This window comes from Cebidichthys violaceus, unplaced genomic scaffold, assembly GCF_023349555.1.
Source record: "Cebidichthys violaceus isolate CVI_PGR_0920_01 unplaced genomic scaffold, fCebVio1.0.p SCAF_11, whole genome shotgun sequence".
Lineage (NCBI taxonomy): Eukaryota > Metazoa > Chordata > Actinopteri > Perciformes > Stichaeidae > Cebidichthys > Cebidichthys violaceus.
The window spans coordinates 883,726-910,983 of NW_027176274.1; the positions used below are offsets into that span (position 1 = coordinate 883,726).

Sequence of the window (27,258 nt, forward strand, 5' to 3'; positions counted from 1 at the left end):
TTTGTGAGTCATTAAGGTACTGAAGAGCGTTTGTGAGTCATTAAGGTAATGAAGAGCGTTTGTGAGTCATTAAGGTACTGAAGAGCGTTTGTGAGTCATTAAGGTACTGAAGAGCGTTTGTGAGTCATTAAGGTACTGAAGGGCGTTTGTGAGTCATTAAGATACTGAAGGGCGTTTGTGAGTCATTAAGGTACTGAAGAGCGTTTGTGAGTCATTAAGGTACTGAAGAGCGTTTGTGAGTCATTAAGGTACTGAAGAGCGTTTGTGAATCATTAAGGTACTGAAGAGCGTTTGTGAGTCATTAAGGTACTGAAGAGCGTTTGTGAATCATTAAGGTACTGAAGAGTGTTTGTGAGTCATTAATAAAGTATTAAACTTCTAAATATACACATGTATACAACAGAAACATCCGGAGAGGTTCAAAGACTTTGTTTGTCGTTGACGACTTTGTAAATAAAGTTAATTGATTGATATGCGTGGTCTCCTGTAGGTGGACCACGGCAGCCATGTTTGGGTCGTGGGCCGAGCCGAGCCGGAGCGCTACGACGCCGTGGTGACGGACCGGCCCGGCGTGGTGGTGGGGGCTCCTGGAGCCGACTGTATGACGATCCTATTGGCTGATCAGAGGACGAGAGTCATCGCTGCCGCTCACGCAGGTCAGACACAGGATACCTCCAAATAAATATATATATATATATATATATATATATATATATATATAAAAATATACTTGATATACAGTCTATTAATATGAGATAACTGTATTAATCCAGAGGACACATATTGTGTTTACAATAAAATAAATATATGAGACAGTAGAGATTAGAGAGTGTAGTACCGTAGAAAGTACCTCAGTGTAGTACTTATAGAGTACCTCAGTGTAGTACTAAGTGTACTTGTACATCCTCAGGCTGGAAGGGGACGCTGATGGGCGTTGCCATGGCGACGGTGGGGGCCATGGTGACGGAGTTCGGTTGCCGGGTGACAGACATCGTGGTTGCCGTGGGACCCTCGGTCGGGGGATGTTGTTTCACACTGAACAGAGATCAGATCAAAGACTTCAGAGACATACATGAGGACTGTGTCCCTGATCCAGAGACAGACAGACCTCATGTCAACATACGACTCGCCAACAGGTGGGGGGGGGGCCAGTAGAGGACAGGAGACAGTAGAAGACAGGAGAAGAGAGTAGAGGACAGGAGAGGACAGGAGACAGTAGAAGACAGGAGAGGACAGTAGAAGACAGGAGAAGACCGTAGAGGACAGGAGAAGACCGTAGAGGACAGGAGAGGACAGTAGAAGACAAGAGAGGACAGTAGAAGACAGGAGAGGAGAATAGAGGACAGGAGAGAACAGCAGAAGACAGTAGAGGACAGGAGAAGACAGGAGAGGACAGTAGAAGGCGGGAGAGGAGAGTAGAGGACAGGAGAGGACAAGAGAAAACAGTAGAGGACAGGAGAAGACAGTAGAGGACAGGAAAAGACGAGAGGACAGTAGAGGACAATAGAAGACAGGAGAGGACAGTATAATACAGTAGAGGACAGGAGAAGACAGTAGAAGACAGTAGAGGAGAAGACAGGAGAGGAGAGTAGAGGAGAGGACAGTATAATACAGTAGAGGACAGGAGAAGACAGTAGAGGGCAGGAGAAGACAGTAGAGGACAGGAGAAGACAGTAGAGGACAGTAGAAGAAAGGAGAGGACAGTGGAAGACAGCAGAGGAGAGGAGAAGATAGTAGAGACGTCTCCTCTTCAGGCTTTACTTCTTCCTCTTGAGTCTTTATATTGTGATCGTCCTCTTTGTTGGACAGTAAAGTTTACTTCTACTGTGTCTCTAATGTAACAGAGTCCTCCTCCAGAGAGGAGGCGTCCTTCCTGAACACATCCATGACGACATGGAGACAGAGCGGTCCTCTGTGACTCCCTGCACCTCCTGCCACCCAGAGGACTTCTTCTCACACGTCAGGGACGGACTCAACTTCGGCACTCAGGTGGGCTTCCTGTGGATAAGGGGACGGACTGATAGGGGGACAGAAGACACATCAGGGACTACTGGTGGGACTGTTGTCTCTAATAACAGGCAGGTAGAGGACACCTGGAAACATCTAGAGACATCTGGAGACATCTAGAGACACCTGGTGGAACCAGATCACAGATCAACATCTCTCAGGTAATATACAGAAAATAAACCCTTTAACTTCATCTCCAGTGGTGGAATGTAACCAAGAGGGTACATGTACACTGTGGTAAGAGTACTTTTACTGTAACAGAGTACTTTTACACATAGATTTCAGTACTATTACCACAGTGAAGTATTTTTAAGTACTTGTACTGAGTGTGATTCTAAATATTAAGGTGAAATATTTTCTCTCTGATTCAGATTAATTTTAATATCAATAAATTATGAATTATGTAAAGGACTCATTAATATGAATGAGGAGTTCAGGGGCCGGCAGCAGGCGTGGGAAATGTGACCGCTGTGTTTTCATCAGTATATTTATGACACATTCTCATAATAAATAAATATGAAGATGATTAACTCAGTAGTTAAAGAAGTTAAATAGTTTCAATAAACGATGATTTCAGAACATTTTGTTTGTTTATTCTTAAATAATGAAAATGAATCAATAACATGAACTTCTCTCATCATTAAACATCGTCTCATTGCACAACTTATGAATCAATAAATGGACAGAAGAAGAGGTGTTTGTGACATCACTTCCTGTTAAAGAGACACACAGACGTCTGGGAGACGGACAGCGTTTATTGTGAGAGACAAACGTCTCTGTTGGTTTTAAAAAGCAGCCCTTTTTCTAAAAAATAATAATAATTAAAACATGTTTCTATCAAACAAAACCATCCAATCAGATTCAGTCCTCACGAATAAACATGTTAATAACAGACAATGATCATACATGAGTTTTAAAGGAATAAAAACTATGAACAATAACAGTCATGAATGATGTCATAATCACATTTCCATCTGTAAACATTAAAGCAGCAGTTTAAGATCAACTTCCTGTTTGTTTTGTTCAACTTCCTGTTTGTTTTGTTCAACTTCCTGTCGACACGTCAGTCACATGCTGCTTCAATAAATAAATAAAAACTAAACACTCTCCTCAAAACCGAAGACTTGTTCTTCTGCTTCTCTGATACAACAATAATAATAATAATAATAATAACAATAATAATAATAATAATAATAATATCACACAGCAGGTCAACAGGAAGTAACGAGCTACAATAAAGAACCACAGAAGAAGAGTTTCATTCCAAACAAGCTGCATCAAAATGAGACCAACCGGGGTTTGTGAGTGTAAATGGAGCTGAGGGTTCATCCTCTGAGGAACACGAGTGTTCAGGTCTGACCTGGTGCTGCTGAGGGTTCATCCTCTGAGGAGCACGAGTGTTCAGGTCTGACCTGGTGCTGCTGAGGGTTCATCCTCTGAGGAACACGAGTGTTCAGGTCTGACCTGGTGCTGCTGAAGGTTCATCCTCTGAGGAACACGAGTGTTCAGGTCTGACCTGGTGCTGCTGAGGGTTCATCCTCTGAGGAGCACGAGTGTTCAGGTCTGACCTGGTGCTGCTGAGAGGTGAAACATCTGAGGACCAAGACAACAGTCACAGGAGTTCATGGTAAATAAATCTTTCCTCCTGATTCAAATGTTGAATCTTTTAGAGATCTGTATCATCATCATCATCTTCATCACTCCAAACCTTCACACAGGAAGTGATTCAAATGAACTTTAGAGTTTAGGGAATGCAGCCTTACACGCACAATCCCCCATGATGCACCGCTCCGTGTAGACCACTCCCACTGCTTTAGAAACAATCCCCCATGATGCACCTCTCTTTGTAGACCACTCCCACTGCTTTAGAAACAATCCCCCATGATGCACCTCTCTTTGTAGACCACTCTCACTGCTTTAGAAACAATCCCCCATGATGCACCTCTCTTTGTAGACCACTCTCACTGCTTTAGAAACAATCCCCCATGATGCACCGCTCCGTGTAGACCACTCCCACTGCTTTAGAAACAATCCCCCATGATGCACCTCTCTTTGTAGACCACTCTCACTGCTTTAGAAACAATCCCCCATGATGCACCTCTCTTTGTAGACCACTCTCACTGCTTTAGAAACAATCCCCCATGATGCACCGCTCCGTGTAGACCACTCCCACTGCTTTAGAAACAATCCCCCATGATGCACCTCTCTTTGTAGACCACTCTCACTGCTTTAGAAACAATCCCCCATGATGCACCTCTCTTTGTAGACCACTCCCACTGCTTTAGAAACAATCCCCCATGATGCACCTCTCTTTGTAGACCACTCTCACTGCTTTAGAAACAATCCCCCATGATGCACCTCTCTTTGTAGACCACTCTCACTGCTTTAGAAACAATCCCCCATGATGCACCTCTTTGTAGACCACTCTCACTGCTTTAGAAACAATCCCCCATGATGCACCTCTCTTTGTAGACCACTCCCACTGCTTTAGAAACAATCCCCCATGATGCACCTCTCTTTGTAGACCACTCCCACTGCTTTAGAAACAATCCCCCATGATGCACCGCTCCGTGCAGACTACAGAGAGAGGAGACTGTCCTCGTGTCTACGTGTTTGACATGAAGCAATGCTCACTTCCTGTTCTCTCTAGAGCGTCTTCACACCGCGGTCTCCGTCCTGACAGATCTACTGATCCTCTACAACTTCCTGTCTTACCCTGAATCCTTCTTCTCCTCTCTGAGAGGTTTGAATGTTCCACAACCGTCTGGTTTCTAGAAGGACTCTTCTGCTCTAAAACCCTCTAAAAGAAGAAGAAGAGAACTTTAAAGATGTTTCACTATCAGCTGTATGAACAGACCAGGATCCGGACGAGTCCTGATCCATTGAAGTGGTTCTGATGTCAGTCTGGATGCAGATTACAGTTTTTTTGGATTGCTTACACACTAAAATTAAAAGTAGTACACTATTAGCAAAACCTTACACTCAAGAAGCAAAACATCAGCCCATATTTGCACAACTATAAGCACATTGTCAACCTCACACTTGTTGCAAAACTCTACACACAGTGATTTGCAAAACACTAAACACACTTAACATACATTACACTCAAAAATCTATCATGAAGTCACTTCCTTGCAATACCAAAGCACTGACTGTCAAATTACCACACCGTCCAACCGATTGGTTCAACACAGTCATCAGGTGTGCAAACACTCGTTTGCTTAATTGTAGACACACCAATCAGGTGTATAAGCACTATAAAAAGCAGCAGGTGAGTTCATCGGTCTTCAAGCACAATGGAAAGAGTCAGAGAAAGAGTAAGACGACGAGGAGGACGAGGAGGACGAGGAGGAGGACGAGGACGAGGAGGAAGAGGAGGAGGAAGGGGAGGAAGAGGAGGACAAGAAGGTGCTCAAAGAGGACCGAATTTGACAAATGAGATCCGCGCAACACTGGTTGACCACGTTGTCAACCACGGCCTGACGCTGAGGGAGGCTGGACTGTGAGTACGGCCAAGTCTAAGCCGATATACAGTGGCAAGTGTGATAAGAACATTTCGACTAGAAAATAGGTATTGTAAAAATATCATATCAAAAACATCTTCACAGTTTCAGTAACTGCTTACAGTACTGTATTCTATGCACTATCAGCACTTCTGTTACCTTTTCCTGTGAAATTACTGTACTATTGTATACTGGGGTTTTTTTCTACATAGGATTGAGGGTCAGGAACGACAAGGGGGAAGGCCTCCTATGTTCACAGAACAGCAAGAGAGGGAGATAGTAAACAATGCTATAACACTCAATCAGCTCCAAGCTAACATTGTCAATAACCACGCCATTTTCAACGATATCCATCTGGTCTCAACATCAACACTGGCACGCGTCCTAAAAAAAAACATATTCAAATGAAGCAAATTTATCGAGTGCCTTTCGAGCGCAATTCCGAAAGGGTGAAACGACTGCGGCATGATTATGCAGAGGTATGTATTCACTTTAGCAGTGTGATCTTGCATAGTGTCTCATAATCTTTTACTGTACTGTAATATGTATACTAGATCTACACTGAACTACACAATTTTGCCTGACACTGTTTTTCAGAGTTTTACGAATGGAGACGGTTCAGGTTCTCATCCAGGCTCTCGTCATCTCCTGCCTGGACTACTGCAACTCTCTACTCACCGGAGCCCCGGCGTCGGCCATCAGACCTCTGGAGCTTGTCCAGAAAGCCGCAGCTCGCCTGGTGTTCAATCGCCCCAAGTTCTCCCACACAACTTCCTTTCTCCGTTCTCTACACTGGCTCCCTGTAAGAGCTCATCCAGTTTAAGACTCTGGTGCTAGAATACAGGGCAGTGAAAGGAACAGCTCCTTCCTATCTCCAGACCACGGTCAAGCCTCACACCCCCGCCCAACCACTTCTCTCTGCTGCCTCGGGGCGATCGGTCGCCCCGTCGCTCAGAGGTCCTGGCGGCCGATCGACCCGGTCACGTCTGTTTCCTGTCCTGGCCCCACAGTGGTGGAATGAACTTCCCACTGACGTCAGGACAGCAGAGTCGCTGCCCATCTTTCATCAGGCTGAAGACCCACCTCTTCAGGAAGTGCTACCCTGAGCCTTCCACTCACCACTTATTGTATTCATACTAGCTTGTTGCACTTATTGTATTCGTATTACTTATAGCACTAACTGTTTCTCTTGTTTCTGTACTTTGGCTCTGAGTTATGCTCTGCTTCAGGCTCTTAGATGCTTGTTTAAAGGAAATGTACTTATGACTTCTGGTGACTAGTAGTTCTTTTGATTACCAATGTTGATGCACTTATTGTAAGTCGCTTTGGATAAAAGCGTCTGATAAATGACTGTAATGTAATGGAGAGGAGATCCAGCATGAGTTCATTTACGTAGGTGAGGCTGGGTTCAACCTGACGAAAACACGAAGGAGGGGAAGAAACATCATTGGCCACAGGGCTATAGTCAATGTCCCAGGGCAACGTGGGGGTAATATAACACTCTGTGCAGCCATTACACAGAATGGGGTCCTCCACCGCCATGCCCACATGGGCCCTTACAACACAGCACTCATACTTACATTCATGGACCAATTGCACAACATAACAGCAGCAAATCAAATCGATCATATGCAATACATTGTTGTCTGGGACAATGTGTCTTTCCACCGCTCTGCTCTGGTTCAGAACTGGTTTCAGCAACATCCACATTTCACCGTCCTATATCTTCCACCACACTCTCCATTCCTCAACCCTATAGAAGAGTTTTTCTCGGCGTGGCGGTGGAAGGTATATGATCTCCGTCTCCAGGCTGAGGTACCCCTCATCCAAGCCGTGGAGGAGGCCTGTGACCAGATGGAGGTAGCAGCGATGCAAGGATGGATTCGTCATTCAAGGCGTTTCTTTCCAAGGTGTCTTGCTAATGACAACATTGCCTGCGATGTTGATGAAATTCTCTGGCCAGATCCAGCTAGGCGAAGAGACGATGTCTAGTTGTTGTTTTTTACTGTAACTTACAATACGTAAAGTGACGTTTGGTTACAGTATTATGAATCTCCATGTCAACATTTTTGGGCGTGTTGAGAAATAAATGAGTTTCTTCAGTCTGCAACATTGGTCTTGTGTAGTGTTTGGTGAATTTACATTATATTTGTACTTTGTTGATAGTAGCCTACTCTAATCATAGGGAAGTAGAAGTGCTAAAAGTGTTTTAGGTTTATCACAGCAGAGGGTAACTCGTGCAACCAGAGTATAGTCATGTGAAACGTGTGTTTCATATGGTAACAAAGTGTGGTTTTTAAAAAGAAGTGTATAGTTTTTACAAGAGTGTTTAATTTTGCAAAGGATCTGTAGTGTTTTGCTAATTGTGTGAAGTGTTTTGAAAACATGGGCCCTGTTTTGAAAATCGTGCTTAAGCAATCAAAAAAAACTGTAAATGTAGCGTTGGTGTGTTTGTCATGTAGACGGAGGAGCTGAACATTCCTCACTGTATAATAATGACACTTCATTTAAATTAAAAAGTCATAACAGGAGTGCTGACAGGAAGTACGCTGACCCTTCAGATTAAAAGTCTGATTCTCGTCTTTAAAACCAGACGTAGAAACAAGCTCTGAACCGGTTTCATGAGCACCGGGCGACGACTCCTCCTGGTGTGTGTTCGGCAGGAGGAACCGATCCAGTTCCTCGTCTTCCTCACGTGTGGACGAGAAAAAGACGAAGGAGGGAAACAGGATGTGACGACGCAGGAAGACGTTCAGCTGATCCAACAGCCAATAAAAAGACTTGTTGTTGTTCTCCAGTAAAAAGATCCTCCAGCCCAGGATGGTGTGTGTGTGTGTGTGTGTGTGTGTGTGTGTGTGTGTGTGTGTGTGTTCATCAGCTGCAGTGGCAGAGCAGCAGTCCGGCCACCAGGGGGAGCAGGTTGAGCATCAGGAGCCACAGAGTGACGGCCAGACCTGGAGAGCTGGAGCAGGGGTCTAAACAAACAAACAAACAAACAAACAAACAAACAAACAAACAAACTCATTCATTCATTGAATATGACCTCACTAACAATAATAAGATGACCTGGAATGAATGTTGAGTGTTTTACCTGATAAAGAACATTTAAGTTAGTACCTGTAATATTAAATAACTAGTGGTACTAGTGTATTTGTATTAATATTAGATGAGTTCTGAACTGACCAATGGGGTTGCTCCTGGAGGCGTTGAGGGGCGGGGCCTGGTGGGGGAGGGGGCAGTCGTCACAGAAGTCGGTGCAGGCCGGACAGACCAGGACCCCGTTGTAGACCCAGTCGTTGACTCTCACGCTGACGCTCAGCTGCTGACCTTTACGCACGCAGAGGAAGGACTGATCCTGGACCAGGACCGCCAGACCCCAAGACGAGCAGGAGACCTGGGGATTCACACAGACACACAGTTTATTACAAAGACATCGATAAAGTTTCTACAATCCGTCTGATGTTTGAATGTTGTGTCGATAAAGTTTATAGAAACATCAGTTAATAAAACTTTATCAACACACCTTGTAGCAGCCGGAGCCCCAGTCCGGATACGTCATCTTCCTGGTGCACTGCTCCATGATGAAGGCCGACTTCTGGTACAGACACACAGAGTCCGGTCCGTACTGCTCCGCTCCGTAGTTCCTCCACCAGTCTGAACACACACACACACACACACACACACACACACACACACACACACACACACACACACACACACACACACACACACACACACACACACACACACACACACCTCACACTGGTAACACTGGTCACATACACACACACAGGTATCATAATATGAACGTTCCTAACCCAAGGAGACAAACCTCCGGTTCTTTAAAGTTCTCCAGTTCTTCATGTGTTAAAGCTGCATTCTCTCTAGTGTCCACCAGGGGGCGACTCCTCTGCTTGTATAGAAGTCTAGTCTAAAATGACTCTACTTCTCTCTTGATGCGTTCCCTCAGTGAACACTGTGAACATGAGTTCATGGTTCTTCAGTACTACTCACCTGGCTGGTTCTCCGACACTCTGCAGTACGAGTTCCTCTGATATTCTCCACTCAGGTGCCAGCTGAACTCCTGACTGAAGGGACAGTAGTCAGCGATCTCCACGGCACCGCCGAACATCGGCAGCTGATCCGAGGACACGTCAGGGATCCTGTCAAAGTACTGACACACAGAGTACACACAGGGTACACACAGGGTACACACAGAGTACACACAGAGTACACACAGGGTACACACAGGGTACACACAGAGTACACACAGAGTACACACAGAGTACAAACAGGGTACACACAGGGTACACACAGAGTACACACAGGGTACACACAGGGTACACACAGGGTACACACAGAGTACACAGAGTAAATTAAAACTATAAAAAGTTATCGAGGAGACGGGATGAGTTACATTGTGCGTGTGTGTGTGTGTGTGTGTGTGTGTGTGTACCTGGTACTCCAGCGGTAGCTCCTGCTGGTATCTCTGCAGGTTGCAGACGGCCACAGCCAGCTGGTCCTGTCTGCAGGTGAGCTGCAGAGGAGACGCTCTCACTGTGTCACAGTACGGAGTCACAGAGTGACGTCTGCAACACACACACACACACACACACACACACACACACACACACACACACACACACACACACACACACACACACACACACACACACACACAGTGTGATCAGGTGACCCACAGTGAAGGACTCGTGACCATGCTGGGTTCTTGGCTTCTTAAAGACCTCTGTCTCTGTCTGTCCATCCAGAACTTGCAGCTCTTCATGACGAAGTCGCAGCCGAGGCCTCGGCCCCAGTCCAGCCTCTGAGCCAGGCTGTAGTTAGCCCGGTACCACCCGCTGTCCTCCATCAGGGCCAGAGTCAGACGGGAGAACACCCGGTTCTGAGTGTGGGAACCGGTCATCGCCTCGTTCTGAGGGAGGAAGAGGAGGAGGAGGAGAAAGAAGAGGAGGAGGAGGAGGAGGAAGAGAAAGAAGAAGAGGAAGAAGAGGAAGAGAAGGAAGAGGAAGAAGAAGAAGAAGAAGAGGAGGAAGAAGAAGAGGAAGAGGAAAAAGAAGAGGAGGAGGAGGAAGAAAAACAAGAGGAGGAAAAAGAAGAAGAAGAAGAAGAGAAAGAAGAGGAAGAGGAGGAGGAAGAAGAAAAAGAAGAGGAGGAGGAGGAGGAGGAGGAGGAGGAGGAGATGTTGATGAACCAGCAGTACCAGGAGCAGCTCACACCCTGAAGGGCTGACGTCTCACTTCACCTCCATCAGTCTCTTCTCCCAGTGGTTGAGCTCCGTCCCGGTTCCTCCCTGGTTCTCCAGCTCCATCCCCTCCAGGATGGGACAGTTGAAGTGTCTCCTGGCCTCCTCCTGAGAGCCCCGAGGAGGAGACAAAGCTCAGTCAACGGAGGAATCTGAACACTGTTCTCTCCATCAATCCTTTACTAAATGAACACCATGAAGACATTGAGAGCATGACCTCATGTTCACAGTGTTTACTGAGGTCATGAATGAAGAGAGAAGTAGAGTCATCTTAGACTTCTATACAACCAGAGGAGTCGTGAAGGTTTAGGATTCTCACCACGACTCGAGGAGTGACGAGGACGTGGACTTGGTGTCGGACCATCACTCCTCCTCTGATGTCCCACAGACGACTCACCCTCCTGATCACCGCCTCACTCCACTGGTACAGACCCAGACTGAGAGAGAGAGAGAGAGAGAGAAAGAGACAGAGACAGATAGAGAGAGACAGATAGAGAGAGACAGAGAGAGAGACAGACAGAGAGACAGACAGACATTTTCATTTTCATGTATTCATTTCATCATATTTAATGAGCATCGTCAGCCTAACGACTGCTCCTCTGTAGTGCGTCTGAAACACAGAGTTCACCTCTCGTTGAAGGCCGGCAGGCCGCTGGTGAAGCGAGGAGTCAGAGGTTTACCCTCATCATCATGGTAGAAGGCAAACAGACCGGCTGAGAAGCCCTGGAGAGAGAGCGAGAGGGAGAGATTTTTTGATTTTAAAATTCTTTTATTGATCCAGAACAGATCACAGTCACGTCATCAACCCAAACAAACAAGAAAATAAAACAACTCCAACAACAGAAAACTACATATCAAACATGAAACTCAGCTTTTTACTTCAGTCATCAGTTGAACTTTCAACCTGAACTAAAAAGTATAACAGACTCAATATAAAGTCTTAGATTTCATTTCATTTTTCATGTCCATCTCTCCCACTGGTGATGTTCAACGGTATGATGTTGAGGCTCTGCTTTGAGGGTCAGAGACAGAGAGACAGAGAGACAGAGCAGGACAGAGACACAGACACTGTGAGCTCCATGGTCATCAGGGTTTAGTCTGTTGAACAGTTCTACCTTTCTGTGCTTTGTGAAGGAGAGTGATCTGCTTTCTGAGGCGGAAACGCTTCTTCTCCTCCAGAAGGTGCCTCCATGTGTGGACTGATCTAAGGAATTTGGTGACGTCACTGAAGTGATCACTTATTCTGATAGATTTCTTATTAAATGTTTGATCCAGATATGAGTTGATTTCTTCCAGTGTTTACAGGTCTATTTGTTTGCTGGAGGTTCCACTAGCAGACATGTTTAACTCAGCGTCATGCTCCATGTCTTCCCCACCGGACACCTGGCTGTTGGACCCACTGGGTTCCTCACGTGTGGAGGCTGCTTCCTCCACGCTGTCTTCTGGTTCTGGTTGTTCAGTCTGAGAGCTGATGTCCTCTGCACCGTCAGCCTGCTGCTCCTTCTCACCCTTGTCTTTACCACCAGCCGCCGCGCCTGCAGTACCGCAACCTGCCACCGCAGCCGCGGGCCCGGCCCCAGGTCCGCCAGCCGTTGGTGGGACCACCGGTCCCTCAGCCGTAGGTTCGGTCACCGGTCCGTTGTTTATTGGTTCGACCATTGGTCCGTTATTCGTATGTTCGACCGCCGGTCCGTCAGCCGTCGGATTGACCAACGGTCCGTCAGCCATCGGATCGAGCACCAGTCCGACCGCCGGTCCGTCATCCGCGGGCGTGGCTCCTGCTCCGGTGTCTGCGCCAGCAGAGCCGGTCCTCCTTTTGTGCAGACAGGTGACCCGTTTGTGTCCCAACTCTCCACACTCGAAACACCGGAGGTGTCCGGAGCTGGCGTACACCATGTAGGCTCCGTCTCCGTGCTTCACCCTGAAGGCCACCTCCAGTGTCTGAGTCGGTGAGTCCAGGAACATGAACAGCTGTCTCCTCAGAGACTGCACGTGTCTCAGTTTAGGGTCTTTACATCCCAAACTCACAGATTTTAACCCGCTGGCAAATTTCCCGAACCTCCGGAGCTCCTTCTCCAACAGCTCGTTGGGGATGAACGGTGGAACCCCGGACACGGTGATCCGTGGAGGGCGCTGACAGCTGGGAGACCTGCACTACCGCGTCCCGGATGAACACTCCGCTCTCGATCAGCTGGTGGACCAGAGGCTCTTCTCTCAGGAACACCACCACTGCTTTGTTCATCCTTGAGGCGAAGCAGAGCTGATCGTGTCCCACCTGCTCCCCGACAGCCAGCAGCACCTCCTCCACCGCCACGCTGGTATCCGGGGGGACGATCCTCACTCCTTGTCGGAGAGACGGAGGTGGCGTCTCGGCGGACGCCATTCCTCCCGAAAACACCACGCGACTCCTCACTCACACTCACCGGAAACGGAAAGAGAGAGAGAGAGAGAGAGAGAGAGAGAGAAACAGAGAGAGAGAGGAAGAGTCAGAGAGAGAGAGAGAGATAGAGAGAGAGATTTTTTTTTTTATTTTTACAAAAACACTTTATTTACATATTGTTTAAATTTTTACAGTCACAAGACGTCTCAAATGTAAGTAAATACAAAAAAATTATTAAAAAACTGTTTTCTTTTGTTTTTAAAATACATCAGTCAAGTAAAAAGTGTGAAAAGGACAGCTGGTCGTTAAGAACCTCACACAGTGTGTTTTTAAAACACCAACGCTCTTTAAAAGACTCGAGATCGGAGACCTGTCGATAAAATCCGAACTCAAGCCGGAGTCTTGACCGGAGGTTCGTCTTCCACACTGCCGCCGCTTCCTGCCCCACCCCCTGCTCCACCTTCCTCTTTCTGCTGGTGTAAATGGCCAGTTTGGCTTGGGCTGAGAGGAAGTTGAGGAGCTGCCACTTGATTTTAAAATTTTTGTTGTAGCCAGCTCCCAAGATAAAAATCCTCTCAGTAAAAACAACGTTAAAACGTGTAAAAACCGATGTTAAAAGAGAGAAGAGACCGGTGAGTCTCTTGCACTCAGTAAAAACGTGGTAAATTGTCTCACGTACTCCGCAAAATGGACACCCGCTAAGAACAGTTGGATTAATAACAGAAATAAAAGCATTGGAAGCGTCGGCACCGTGCAAGATTCTCCACTGGAGGTCGCCTGTCCGTTTTTTGAGGGGGGCTTTGTATAAAATCCTCCACTGTGGGCCGGGTCCTTCCTGTCCCCATCTCTTGGTCCACACAGTGGGAGGTCTGCCGCTCAGTCCGGCCTGGTGGATGCACTTCACGCAGTTGCGGTACAGAGTCTCTTTGTCCGCTTTCGTTATTGTTAGTTTTTCTGCGTGGATGACTCTCAGAAGGGGGCCGGTCTTTTCTCCCAGCCCTGGGCTCAGGATGATGTCCGGGTAGGGGTCTGCAGCGTCCGGGCTGGTCCTGGTCCGGTCACCCATCAGGAGGTCTTTTTCTTTCTTTGATAGCCTGCTGGACCAGAGCTCCAGGATCCTCCTTGCCACCCGGAGAGACTGCAGCCCCAGCAGAGAACCCAGGGCCTGGGTGTCGGTCAGTGCCGGCCCCGCTGCATCCACCAGCTGCTGCGGGGTCAAGGTTCCAGACCGGATCAGCGCCGCCGTCAGGCCGTGGGTGGTGTGGTTGCTGACGTCCAGCCTGGCTCCATTGACCAGTGGTTCTCTCAACAACCAGTGCAGAGAGTTGGCTTTCGGGCACCTTTTTTGGTTAAAAAGGGCCCATGACTTAAAGACGCCCTGGTAAAAAGGAGGCAACATAGTTAGTTTTAAAAATTTAGGATCAGCTAAAAACAGAGCATCATCCAACCCCAGGTTATTGGCACGCCTCAGGATGCTGCCGGCCACATCTCTCCACACCAGATCTGCCGGGCCTGTGAGGTACCTTTGAATAAACTGTAGTCTAAAAGTGGCAGTCCGGCTGGCCAGGTGGACAAGGCCCTGTCCCCCCTCCTCCCTGGCTAAAAACAGCACCCCCTGTGGCACCCAGTGTAGACCCCCCCAGAGGAAGTCCACCATCTTCCTCTGGATTTCCGCAAGTAGGCCTAAGGGGGGGTCCACACAGGCTAACCGGTGCCACAACTGGGATGCTACCAAGTTGTTTAAAACCAGCACTCTCCCTCTAAGCGACATCTGGGGGAGCAGCCATTTCCATTTTTTAAGTTTTTCTTCAACCTTTTCTGTGACGGTCTCCCAGTTCTTCTTCACTATATGGTCTGCTCCCAAAAACACCCCTAGGTACTTTAGACCTCCTCTTTTCCATTCCTGGTTTTGGGGGAGAACTGGGAGACCGCCGCGCCACTCACCGACAGCGAGGGCTTCACTCTTCCCCCAGTTGACCCTCGCTGCCGATGCTGAGCTAAAATCCTGTATAATGCCTGCTAAAATGTTGACCTAACTTTGTTTTTTAATAAAAAATATAATATCGTCTGCATAAGCAGATAAAATCATTTCTTTATTAAAACCCAGATAAAACAAACCCTGAGTGCTGGAGCGTATCTTGTGGAGGAGAGGTTCAAGGGAGAGAGCGTAGAGCATCCCAGACAGAGCACAGCCCTGCCGGACCCCTCTACACACTCTAAAAGGAGCACTCAGACTGCCGTTGATTTTCAGCACACTCTCAACATCCCTGTACAGCACCTTGATCTTAGCTACGAAGCCCGCGCTGAACCCAAACTTCTCCATCACGTTCCACAAGAAGCTGTGCTCAACGCGGTCAAAAGCCTTTTCCTGGTCCAGGGAAATCAAACCAGCGTCTACACCTAATGAACTAGAGACATCCAAAACATCTCGAATTAGGTGGACGTTGTCCACCATGGACCGGCCAGGGACGCAGTAGGTCTGGTCCCGGTGGATAACCTGCTCCGTAACTTTCCCCAGCCTGGAGGCCAATACTTTGGACAGGAGTTTGTAATCCACACAGAGCAAAGACACAGGGCGCCAATTTTTGATGTCCTGCAGGTTTCCTTTTTTGGGCAGCAATGTGAGGACTGCCCTCCTGCAGGACACTGGCATGGAACCAGCAGCCAGACACTCATTAAAAACCTCCGAGACATCCTCTGCGAGGATGTCCCAGTAGGCCTTATAAAATTCAACTGTAAGGCCATCAATGCCAGGAGCCCGCTGCCCCAGCATGCTTTGCAGGGCGGTCAGCAGCTCCTGCATCTGGAGGGGGCCCTCGAGCTGTGAGTTGGCCTCTTCAGAGACCTGGGGCAGTCCTCCACAGAAACTCTCCAGGAGAGCTGGCTCTTCCTGGTATTCTGTGGAGTACAATTGTTGATAAAAGCTCACAGCTCGCCCTCGTATCTGGCTTGGCTCCGTCAGTTCCTGCCCTGTGTCAGACAGCAGCGCGTGGATTACTTTCCCCTGCCCGTTCTTTTTCTCCAGACTGAAGAAATAGCTAGAGGGAGCATCCATCTCTGTGATGTTCAGGAACCGGGACCTGACCAGGGCGCCCTGCACCTTACTATCCAGCAGGTCGGCTAAAGCCATTTTTTTCTCTTTGAGGTTTTCAATATAACCTCGATCTCCTGTGGACTCACTTAAATGTTCCAGTTCCACTATGTCGGTCTCCAGATCTTTCATAGATCTGGTGCTATCCCGTGTGACGTTTAAAGTGTGCTGTTGACACAGTAGTCTTATTTGTGTCTTACCATGGTCCCACCACTGTCTAAGATTGCTAAACTCGCCCTTCCTCTGTCTAAAAGCACCCCAAAAATAAATAAAAACCTCTCTAAAACTCTTATCAAATGTTAAAACCATGCCAATAAGCACTTCTGGGTAAAATGTTCCTGATAAGAACATGAGCTAAAACCAGAGAATGATCACTAAAACCAGTAGGCATAATAGCACAACTCTTAAAAATGCTAAAATGATGCTTAAAACAATAAATACGATCTAACCTGGCTGAGGAGACCCTGCTCTCTCTGAGGTGGGACCAGGTGTACTGTCTGGAGTCTGGGTGCATCCTCCTCCACACGTCCACCAGGCCGTGAGAGCGGACCAGCTGCTTCAAGGCGTGCTGAGAGGCCGGATGAGGCTCTGCGTGATTACAATCTAAAACTGCATCTTCTGTGCAGTTAAAATCCCCCCCCAAGAATAAAAAATCCTCCGTGGAGCAACCATTTAAAACGTCATTCACTTTGAGTAAAAACTGCTTCCTCTCTGCGCCGGATGTTGGAGCATAAACGTTGATAAAAACAGCAGAAAATGTGTCGAACCGAGCTTTGACTAAAAGAAGCCTCCCCTCGATAAAATGCTGGACCTCCAGTGCGTTGGGTTTAAAAGCCTGTGAGAAGAGGAAGCCCACTCCTGCGCTAAGGGAGGTGTTGTGGCTTAAGATGACTTCCCCTTCCCACTCCCTCCTCCAGTCAGACTCATTGTTAAAATCACTGTGCGTCTCCTGTAGGAAGAGAACGTCTATCTTTTTCATTTTGGATGTTTCATAGATAGACGTTCTCTTCCGGACGTCTCTGGCACCGTTGACGTTGGAAAGGCCCACTTTAAAAACATCGATGGTGGATAAAATTAAAGTAAAAACCAAACAATAAAACAGTAACTTAGATAAAATAACCCAAGCTGTCCTTTCCATCACTGCTCAGCTGACGCTTTGCCTTAAGCACTAGTTTTTTCAGTCTAAAAGCCTCCTGGTCTGTGAGGCCAGACTCCTCCCTCTGGCTCATGTGGAGTCTGGCCGAGGCAATAAAAAGACCGAGGTCTGGGAAGTGCTCACCCACCTTTACCCCGTGCTGGTTTTTTGTTTGGGCTAAAAACAACTTTAATTTTTCTGACGTGAACATCTTTTTCTTTTGACTGCTGCTAAAAACCGGGACATCGCTGCTATCAGACACACACTCATCACCACCCCCCACCTCCTTCTCCCCCACCCCACCCAGAACACCTTCTCCTCCCAGAACAACCCCCTCACCCACCACCCCCTCTTTACACGCAATACCCTCACCCAAACCCCCCTTTTCACCCGTAGCTACCTCCACCCCCGGTGCATCAACTGAACTCACCCCGTGTGTTGGTTCGGCCACAGCGGCGGGTCTCCGCGGAGAGATCCGCGGAGCCGCGATCGGCCGCACGATGGGAGCGGCCACCCCCGCGGCGGGGGCCCCGCCGCGCCAGCGCCTCCCCAGGCGGGAGCCCTCGGCTGCTCCGGTACCGGTGGAGCGGCGGGGGCCCCCGCGTCAGCAGCCGCAGCTGCTCCCGGGCCGGGCGGAGCCGGCTCGCTCCGCTCCGGACAGGCCCTCACCGAGTGTCCCTCCTCTCCACAACCGAAGCACTTCATGCCTGCTGAAGTGGCGTATATGGTGTAGTCATAATCATCTACTTTAACAACGAAACGGAGGTTGAGCTCCTCGTTCCGGTTGTTCAGTATCATATAGAGCTGTCTACGATGGGACACCACGTGCTTCAGCAATGGAGACTTACACCCAGACAACATCCTGCGGATCGGGGACGCCACCTTCCCGTGTCTGGACAGCTCTCTGCTGAGGAACTCGTCGGTGATGAAGGGGGGGACGTTCGAGAGGACTACCTTGGTGTCGGGTTGGCATAAAGGCAGTACCTGCACGAAACAGCTGTTTACGGTGATGCCCGTCTCGACCACCGAGTTCACCTTCTCCACCCGGTCCAGGAACACAACCACGGCTCTGTTCATGCGTGCGGCCGATACGACGCCACCGTGGCCGACCTTTTCCCCCACAGCGAGGCCGATGTCCTCCACGCTGCAGGGGAACGTGGCACACACCTTAACCCCGTGCTTGCGGGTGAGGTGCTTGTAGCACCCGCTAGCCATGGCGTCCGCCACGCTACCGGCAGACGCCAGTGAGAAAAGAAAAGAAAAAAATAAAATAAACCCACAAATTACCCCAACACTAAACTATAAACTACTGTGAAACTGTGATTATTAAACTATGTGAAAAATATAACATTAACAAGAAAACACTAAGACACACACGCTCTGCCACCACCACCTGCTCTCAGCTCGCACACTCAGAGAGAGAGAGAGAGCGAGAGAGAGAGAGAGAGAGAGAGAGAGAGAGAGAGAGAGGAAGAGAGTCAGAGAGAGATTTTTTTTGATTTTTAGAAAACCTTTATTTCTTAAAAACAACATGAAAGAACAAAAAACCTTGTCATGGCATCAAGAATGAAACAAAACAAATCAAAACCAAAACCACACACAAGTCCGTTTCTCTTCACAGTGTTTTTAAAGGAGCGTTGAATATTATTTCGTCTCCAGACACACATTCTTCATTGTTGCACCGATTCTCAATGAATCCTGCATATTGTTCATGTAAATAAATAAAAACAAAACGTGTCCTTTTGCTGTACTTAGGCTGTGAGACCTTGTTCACCATCAGCTCTTTCATTGTTCAGCTCTTTGTTGATCTTCTGAGCTATTTTCTTCAGTCTGTAGCCTTCCTTCACTGTTATTCCTCCTCTATCTTTACTGCTCATGTGTGACCTGAGAGAGCTGGAGAGCTTCTCTTTGTCAGAGAAGTAATCCTCCACTTTAACTCCTTTCACACTTTTAGTTCTCCTCAGAAACCCCTTTATCTTCTCCACACTGTAGTCTCTAGAGCTCCTACCGCTGCCAGCCTTGTGGTCAGAAGATTCACTGTTAGCAGCAGAGTCAGCAGCAGAGTCCTCCTCCAGACTGGACTCAGGGCCCCCCCCCTGGCTGGACTCAGGGTCTTCCTCCAGACTGGACTCAGGGTCTTCCTCCAGACTGGACTCAGGGTCTTTCTCCAGCCTGGACTCAGGGTCCTTCTCCCGACTGAACTCAGATTTAGCTGCTCCTCCGCTTTATTTCGTTGCCGCTTTCTTCGCCTGTGAGCTTCCATTGTTTTGTTTCTTTTTCCTCTTCTGCTGAGGGACTTTGATCTGCTCTTCGTCTCCCTCCATGTACACCTCACTGCCTTCCCCCACCTGTCCTCCATTACTCCCCCTCCCCACCTGTACCTCACTTGCCTCCTCCTCCCTCACCACCTGTACCTCACTCGTCCCCTCCCCCTTCACCTCCTTAACCTCACTCGTCCCCTCCTTCCTTACCTCCTTAACCCCACTCATCCCCTCCTCCCTTACCTCCTTAAACCCACACGTCCCCTCCTTCCTTACCTCCATAACCCCCCCCCCCACCCCCCACCTCCTTACCCCCCACTCGTTCCCACAACTGAAACATTTAAAATCCTCAGTTGTTGCAAAAATGAGGTAATCAAAGTCCTCCACTGTGACTGTGAACACGAGGTCCACCTGTCTGCTCCTGTTCTTGGGGACCATGAGGAGCTGTCTCCTGTGAGACACCACGTGCCTCAGAAGTGGAGACTTGGCCCCAGATGACAGCTTCTTAACTTTAGACACAATCTTTCCATGTCTGGACAGCTCTCTGGTTATCAGCTCATCCTTGATGAACGGTGGCACGTTGGAAACAGTGACTTTCACCGCTGGGTCGCTGAGAGGATAGACGGGTAGGAAGCCGCCGTTCACCTCGATCCCGCTGTCCAACACCAGTTCTGCATCTTCTTCTGTATCACAAAACACGATCACCGCACCGTTCATCCGTGCAGCGGACCTCACATTGCTGTGGCCGATGATCTCCCCCGCTGCCAGGCTGCAGTCCTCCACCGAGCACGGGAAACGCGGCGGAATCTTCACGCCGCGTTTCCTCGTTAGTTTGGTGAAGTCCATGGTGGCGTGCAGCACGCCGACCAGCGCATGCTGATCGGCTGCAAACACCACCAAAAAAAGCCCTAAAACCCCCCAAGTGTTCACCCAAACACCGTGAGCCCTACACACCACAATACACTATCATATGCAACATTAAATAACGAAGAAAAATGTCGAAAAATCGCTATTAATCACTCTCAAACATGCTCCGAAAACTCACCACTCCCTCCACTCAGAGAGAGAGAGAGAGAGAGAGAGAGAGAGAGAGAGAGAGAGAGAGAGAGAGAGAGAGAGTCAGAGAGAGAGTCAGAGAGAGAGAGAGAGAGAGAGAGGAAGAGAAGAGAAAGAGAGAGTCAGAGAGAGTCAGAGAGAGAGAGAGAGAGAGAGAGAGAGAGAGAGAGAGAGAGAGAGAAAGTCGAACTTTAGAGACATTTAACATCCACAGAAATCATTCATCAAATATTTAAACGCAGTGAGAAACCAGCCGTCCTCTCAGATCTAATGAGGGTAAGTTGGATATTAATATATATATATACACACACACACACACACACACACACATATACATATACATATATTTCTCGATATAAGAGTCAGCTGATGCTGCTGAACTCACCAGAGCGTGGATGATCTCGTGTTTGACGGTGGACAGCATCCCTTCAAACTCCTGTGGCTGAGAGGAGATCATGGTGGGACACAGGTTGGCGTAGCCGGCTATCGGTCTGAGGGACGCACAGAGAATCACCGTTAAACTACCGTTACCGTTAACGTTACACCATCACCAGGATCCTGATGAGTCACGTTCATCTCTATGCAGACGATGCACCGTTATCTACCAACGCTGTCAGCCTCCGATGCGTGTAGCTCGGTTGCTCTGAAGGAAACAGTTTGTTTGTTAAGTTAAAAGAAAAAGAAAAAGGAACAACGGCTTTATGAGTCGACGTTAGCGTTAACGCACGAGGCTGATTCTGCATGTTATGTGTAAACTCATATCTCATATTCATAAACTACTTTATTACCTTCAAACAAACCCTGTAAAGAAACAAGTCCAGTATTAAATGTGCTATAAAGAAACAAAGGTTGAACATTCTGTAAACCGTTTGATTTGACTGAAACATATTCACTAAGATGTAGAAACTAATTGTCCTTCTTTATCAAATCTCCAGAAACAAGATGGCGTCTCCATGCGTCGTCCTCCCCACCTGTCCAGCTCTGCCTCCAGCTGGCAGTAGGCAGCGTAGGCCACGATGTTCTCCTGACCACAGCGCTCCGTGGTGACGCCGCTGACGTACAGCACGAAGTCGGACCCTTCCACTCCGGGGCCGTCCGGGGGCCCCAGGGGACCACAAGACTTCCCCGACTCACTGCACACTTTGCATTGCTAGGAGGGAAAAACAGAAAGAGACTTTATTTAATAATGTGTGAGGGCATCACGAGGAGTCACATGACACGGGAACATGAGGTTTGGTTTTGTGTGTATGCAGACGACGCACGATGTCAAACGCCTGACCTGCAGGTGGTGCTGTGGAACAACGACAGGGCCGCACCGGGTCACGTCTGCACAGGCGTCCTGGCAGTAGCGATGCGGGTCATCTCTCTTCCTCAGGTACTGGTTGGTGGAACATTGTCTGAGACGACAGAGACCACAACACAACAGTTTAGAGGGTGAGACAGGCGGTCTGTAGTTCAGAGGGTGAGACGGGTGGTCTGTAGTTCAGAGGGTGAGACGGGTGGTCTGTGGTTCAGAGGGTTAGACAGGCGGTCTGTAGTTCACAGGGTGAGACAGGTGGTCTGTAGTTCAGAGGGTGAGACGGGTGGTCTGTAGTTCAGAGGGTGAGACAGGTTGTGTGTAGTTCAGAGGGTGAGACAGGTTGTGTGTAGTTCAGAGGGTGAGACGGGCGGTCTGTAGTTCAGAGGGTGAGACGGGTGGTCTGTAGTTCAGAGGGTGAGACGGGCGGTCTGTAGTTCAGACCTGCTGAGCAGCACAGGGCCGACTCTGCGCCTCACACTGAAGGCTCTCTGCAGGTAGTCGATGGCCTGAGGAAACAGCTGCTCCTGAAGAGGAAACACACGGTTTGAGTCTGACCAGTGATGTCACGATGTACATCAGTACATCGTGACATCACTGGAGCAGAGAGAGCGAATCAACATCCACCATGAAGACCAGATTCAACAAACGATGGACCTGAAATCACCAGAAATACAAAGAAGCTCATTTCTTCATAACATATTAAATATGTTTTAACTGGTCAATTCAGAGATTCTGGTCTTTAGATCTCCTCTTAATTCACCAGTCGTTGGCATTAAATAATCCCTCATTTGCATATGTAAACATAACATTACTGAAAACAATAGTCTTGATATCTATTGTTTGAGTTGAACTTACGTGTCTCCATAAAGTCCTGAGCGAGTCTCTATTGTATTAATATTACCCAGAATGCTGCTCTCTCTCATATCAAAAGCTCCCATGCTTTCCTGAATCATAAAGCTTCAAAGCTGAAGTGTCCTGCTCGTCTTCCTCACCTTCACCAGCCTCCTCTTGTCTGCAGGGAGCCTGTGGAGAGAGAACACATGAGGCTCAGAGGTCCAGCTGGAGCTCATAGAGACGCGTGAGGTTCTGCGGTACTGACCGGTCCACGCTGTGGTCGTAGATGATCTTGATCTTCAGCTGGAGGTCTTCAGGCGAGCTCCTCTTGGTCAGCCGCTCAGGCTTCAGGTAGACGTGATGGACGGGCTGAGAGAGAGCGGGTCACAGGTTAGACGGGTTCACATCAATGAGCCTCAATAACAGAACCAGCGGTCAGCCGGACCGGTTATGACCAGTCAGAACTCACAGTAGCTCTATCAACTGATACGCTGTGTTACACACGTCCTCACAACAAGACGGGCTCTCAAAACAGTCTTATTGTGTTATTTAGGATTCATTTGGATGGGATGGATACAATGTACATGTATATATACACATATATATATATATATATATATATATATATATATATATGTATATATACACACACACATATACATATAGTAGTAACATGTTTTACCTTTATTCAGCTTTGTTTGTAGCTGTAAATATAATATCTTTCTCTTTGTTATGCTGCCTGATAAAAACATTATTTATTATGTTAATGTTGACAAACATCCAACAGATTCATTTATTCCACAAACAAACGATTAATTTCCACCACTGAAAACATTTTGCATTTTGGCGTTAAACTGTAGTCAGTTGGGTTCGCAAAGATGGCGCTTTTATTTTGAAAGAGACCTAAGCGGAAGTGCTCTTTTTTTGTTGTTGCTGGTATAGTATACATTTATTATATATATATATATATATATATATATATATATATATATATATATATATATATATATATATATATATACACACACACACAATATAATTCACCTTTAGCCTGTGTTTCCCCAGCAACAACAAAAAAAGAACACTTCCGCTTAGGTCTCTTTCAAAATAAAAGCGCCTTCTTTATATAATCTCATTTAGCTAGGTGGCTAGCTTGACATGTAGCACAAAAACAAATATGTTATCCTAACTTTAGCTTGTTAGCGTAGCATCAACATCCGGGATCTCACCTCCTCGGCTCGGTGTTTGCACGTTCCGTGACAGCTCACGAGCACAGCCAGGACGGAGAGGACGAGGACACGACCGAGGAACCAGGACCCGCTGAGCTTCCTCGGCTCCTCCACCCTCGGCTCCTCCATCCTCGGAGGCTCGAAGTCAACAGAACCTCCGCCGGTCCGGTCCACTCGGTGCTGGTTTCATTCATCGCTCATCAGGCTGAATCAGAACATCATCAGAACATCAGAGCAATCCCGCCAAAAAAAACTAAAAAAACAAACATCCAACGGTTAAATCTGAGGAGAAGAAGACACCGGCCGGTGAACGGTGGATTCTTCTTCTTCTTCTTCTTCTTCTTCTTTTTCCTCCTCTTCTTCTTCTTCTTCTACTTTGACGTTGGCAAACAATTAATTGGTGCATTACCGCCACCAACTGGTCTGGAGTGTGGATCAGGACGTGGTGAAATAAAATACAATTAAATTAAATTAAATTAAATCAAATTAAATTAAAAAAAATAAAATAAAATAAAATATTTGTACAACACGTAGTTGTCTGCCCCACATGACTTCCTGTTTGTGGTCATTCAGTTAAACACTAATTTATTTAAGATCATGAAAATATTCCATAAAATAGAATTAAATATATACTTTTCACAGTGAAGTACTTGTACCTTGACTGCAGTAACTATCTGAGTACTTCCTCCTCTGGTTCCCACGTAGCTTCAGTGAATGAGATGAAAGGTTTCTCTGTCTGATCATCTCCTTCCTTTGATCTTAAACTTTACTCTGAAGTTTAAATTGAGTTTGTGAACATCCTGTTTATCCTCAGTGAGAGAAGTTAAAGTCACACTGATGAAGAGTTCTACGTTAAGTGAGACCAGGAGACAAACCTCCGGTTCTTTAAAGTTCTCCTGTTCTTCACGCGTTAAAGCTGCATTCTCTCTAGTGTCCAGCAGGGGGCGACTCCTCTGGTTGTATAGAAGTCTAGTCTAAAATGACTCTACTTCTCTCTTGATTTATTCCCTCAGTAAACATTGTAAACATGAGTTTATGGTCTCAGTCTCTAGTTTACAGTCTTCTTCAATACAGCATGATGTTCATTTAGTACATTATGCTCCATTTAGAGTCAAACACACCATAAAGAGGGGATGATTTAGGGGCGGGGCTACATAGTGATTGACAGGTCTCTACCAGAGATGTATACGGCGTCTCTACGTCACTCCTCCTCAGTCCAGATATGGTCACTTCCTGTTCACTGGTTGCAAAAAAACAAGATGGCGACGGACAAAACGGTGAACTGAAGGCTTGAACACATCACAAACCAATGAGAGACGTCACCATGACGACGTCCACTTCTTATAAACAGTCTGTGTGTGTGTGTGTGTGTGTGTGTGTGTGTGTGTGTGTGTGTGTGTGCGTGTGTGTGTGTGTCACAGTGCGTCTTTAAAGCTGTGTGAGCAGATTGTTCTTCGTTGGTATATTCAGCTCCCAGCAGCTGGACATAACGAGGGTTCCTCTCCTCTCTGTTGTGGTTCTCTGGACTTCTTCTCTTCTTAAACTGTATTAAAATAAACCGCTGAGCACCACAAGTCCTCGTTTCAATCACACTTTGAAAGACGTCGCCTCAAAGTGTTTCTCTTTCTTAGTTTCTGACGTCGTAACGTTCATGTTTTATGATCGTTCAGGGATTGTTTCAGACGTTAAAATAATGATTTGACACTTATTCGCTTTATATATATATATTTACTCGCATGTTTGTACAGAAAAACATGAAGCAGGAGGTAGGAGATGGTTAGCCTAGCTTAGCATAAAGGCTGGGAACAGAGGGAAACAGCTAGCCATAGCTTCACTTGAAAGTTTAAGTGTATTTAAGAGTCAAATGATTTATTTAAATCTGAAGCGTCAGAGAAGCAGAAGAAACTTCTCTCATTCTTTGTCTGTATGTACTTTAGTCTAAGTATTTCTACTTCTACTACACATCAGAGGTACATATAAAATACATTGTATGAGCTCCACCTTCATCACATTAATGCATCAATAATTATAATACAATCATAGATATTAGTCTGCATTATTAGTAGTTTTACTTTCACTACTTTATTTTGATGCTAATACTTTTGTACTTTTACTTAAAATATTATTCTAAATGCAGTACTTTTACCTGTAACAACGTATTTGTACCCTGTAGTATCAGTACTTTTACTGAATTTGTAATTAAATCTCTTAATATTCCAGATCTGATGTTTACATCTCTTCACTGTTTATTCACTGAATCTGACAAGAAACAATACTTTAACGTTTATACATTACATTACATTACATTACAGTCATTTATCAGACGCTTTTATCCAAAGCGACTTACAATAAGTGCATCAACATTGGTAATCAAAAGAACTACTAGTCACCAGAAGTCATAAGTACATTTCCTTTAAACAAGCATCTAAGAGCCTGAAGCAGAGCATAACTCAGAGCCAAAGTACAGAAACAAGAGAAACAGTTAGTGCTATAAGTAATACCAATACAATAAGTGAAACAAGCTAGTATGAATACAATAAGTGCTGAGTGGAAGGCTCAGGGTAGCACTTCCTGAAGAGGTGGGTCTTCAGCCTGATGAAAGATGGGCAGCGACTCCGCTGTCCTGACGTCAGTGGGAAGTTCATTCCACCACTGTGGGGCCAGGACAGGAAACAGACGTGACCGGGTCGATCGGCCGCCAGGACCTCTGAGCGACGGGGCGACCGATCGCCCCGAGGCAGCAGAGAGAAGTGGTCGGGCGGGGGTGTGAGGCTTGACCGTGGTCTGGAGATAGGAAGGAGCTGTTCCTTTCACTGCCCTGTATTCTAGCACCAGAGTCTTAAACTGGATGAGCTCTTACAGGGAGCCAGTGTAGAGAACGGAGAAAGGAAGTTGTGTGGGAGAACTTGGGGCGATTGAACACCAGGCGAGCTGCGGCTTTCTGGACAAGCTCCAGAGGTCTGATGGCCGACGCCGGGGCTCCGGCGAGTAGAGAGTTGCAGTAGTCCAGGTGGGAGATGACGAGAGCCTGGATGAGAACCTGAACCGTCTCGTCAGTGAGGAAGAGGAGAATCCTCCTGATGTTGTAGAGCAGGAATCTGCTCTACAATAACAACTTATTATCGTTATTATTACTATTATTATTATTATTCATACTAATAATAATAAAGCACTTAGAGACAGAATCAACCATCATAAA

General features: G+C 47.0%; 2 protein-coding genes across 3 annotated transcripts in view; one reads left to right on the plus strand and one right to left on the minus strand.

Moving 5' to 3' along the window:
- The window catches only part of lacc1 (laccase (multicopper oxidoreductase) domain containing 1), a 4,282-nt gene extending 1,696 nt beyond the window's left edge, over positions 1 to 2,586 (plus strand). The window contains exons 3-5 of the mRNA XM_068736552.1: positions 491 to 656; positions 911 to 1,136; positions 1,845 to 2,586. Coding sequence (XP_068592653.1) covers positions 491 to 656; positions 911 to 1,136; positions 1,845 to 2,127 — 675 coding nt within the window. The 3' untranslated portion in view covers positions 2,128 to 2,586. The remainder of the gene's footprint in view (positions 1 to 490; positions 657 to 910; positions 1,137 to 1,844) is intronic.
- Positions 2,587 to 3,116: 530 nt separating this feature from the next.
- On the minus strand, positions 3,117 to 24,408 carry lmln (leishmanolysin-like (metallopeptidase M8 family)). Of its 2 annotated transcripts, XM_068736532.1 has the most exons (16): positions 24,060 to 24,408; positions 23,096 to 23,199; positions 22,989 to 23,019; positions 22,438 to 22,520; positions 21,976 to 22,093; positions 21,668 to 21,846; positions 21,082 to 21,187; positions 11,402 to 11,496; positions 11,093 to 11,210; positions 10,774 to 10,881; positions 10,256 to 10,443; positions 9,967 to 10,099; positions 9,525 to 9,684; positions 9,034 to 9,164; positions 8,694 to 8,904; positions 3,117 to 8,485 (listed from the first exon to the last, which is right to left on the minus strand). In XM_068736532.1, the coding sequence occupies exons 1-16, from the start codon at positions 24,186 to 24,188 to the stop codon at positions 8,385 to 8,387; spliced, it is 1,995 nt and encodes a 664-aa protein (XP_068592633.1). In that variant the 5' UTR covers positions 24,189 to 24,408; the 3' UTR covers positions 3,117 to 8,384. The 2 variants fall into 2 exon arrangements, with proteins under 2 accessions (XP_068592633.1, XP_068592641.1); XM_068736540.1 differs by lacking the exons at positions 3,117 to 8,485; positions 8,694 to 8,904; positions 9,034 to 9,164; ... (4 more) ...; positions 11,093 to 11,210; positions 11,402 to 11,496 and adding an exon at positions 13,365 to 14,531.
- Positions 24,409 to 27,258: the final 2,850 nt, after the last annotated feature.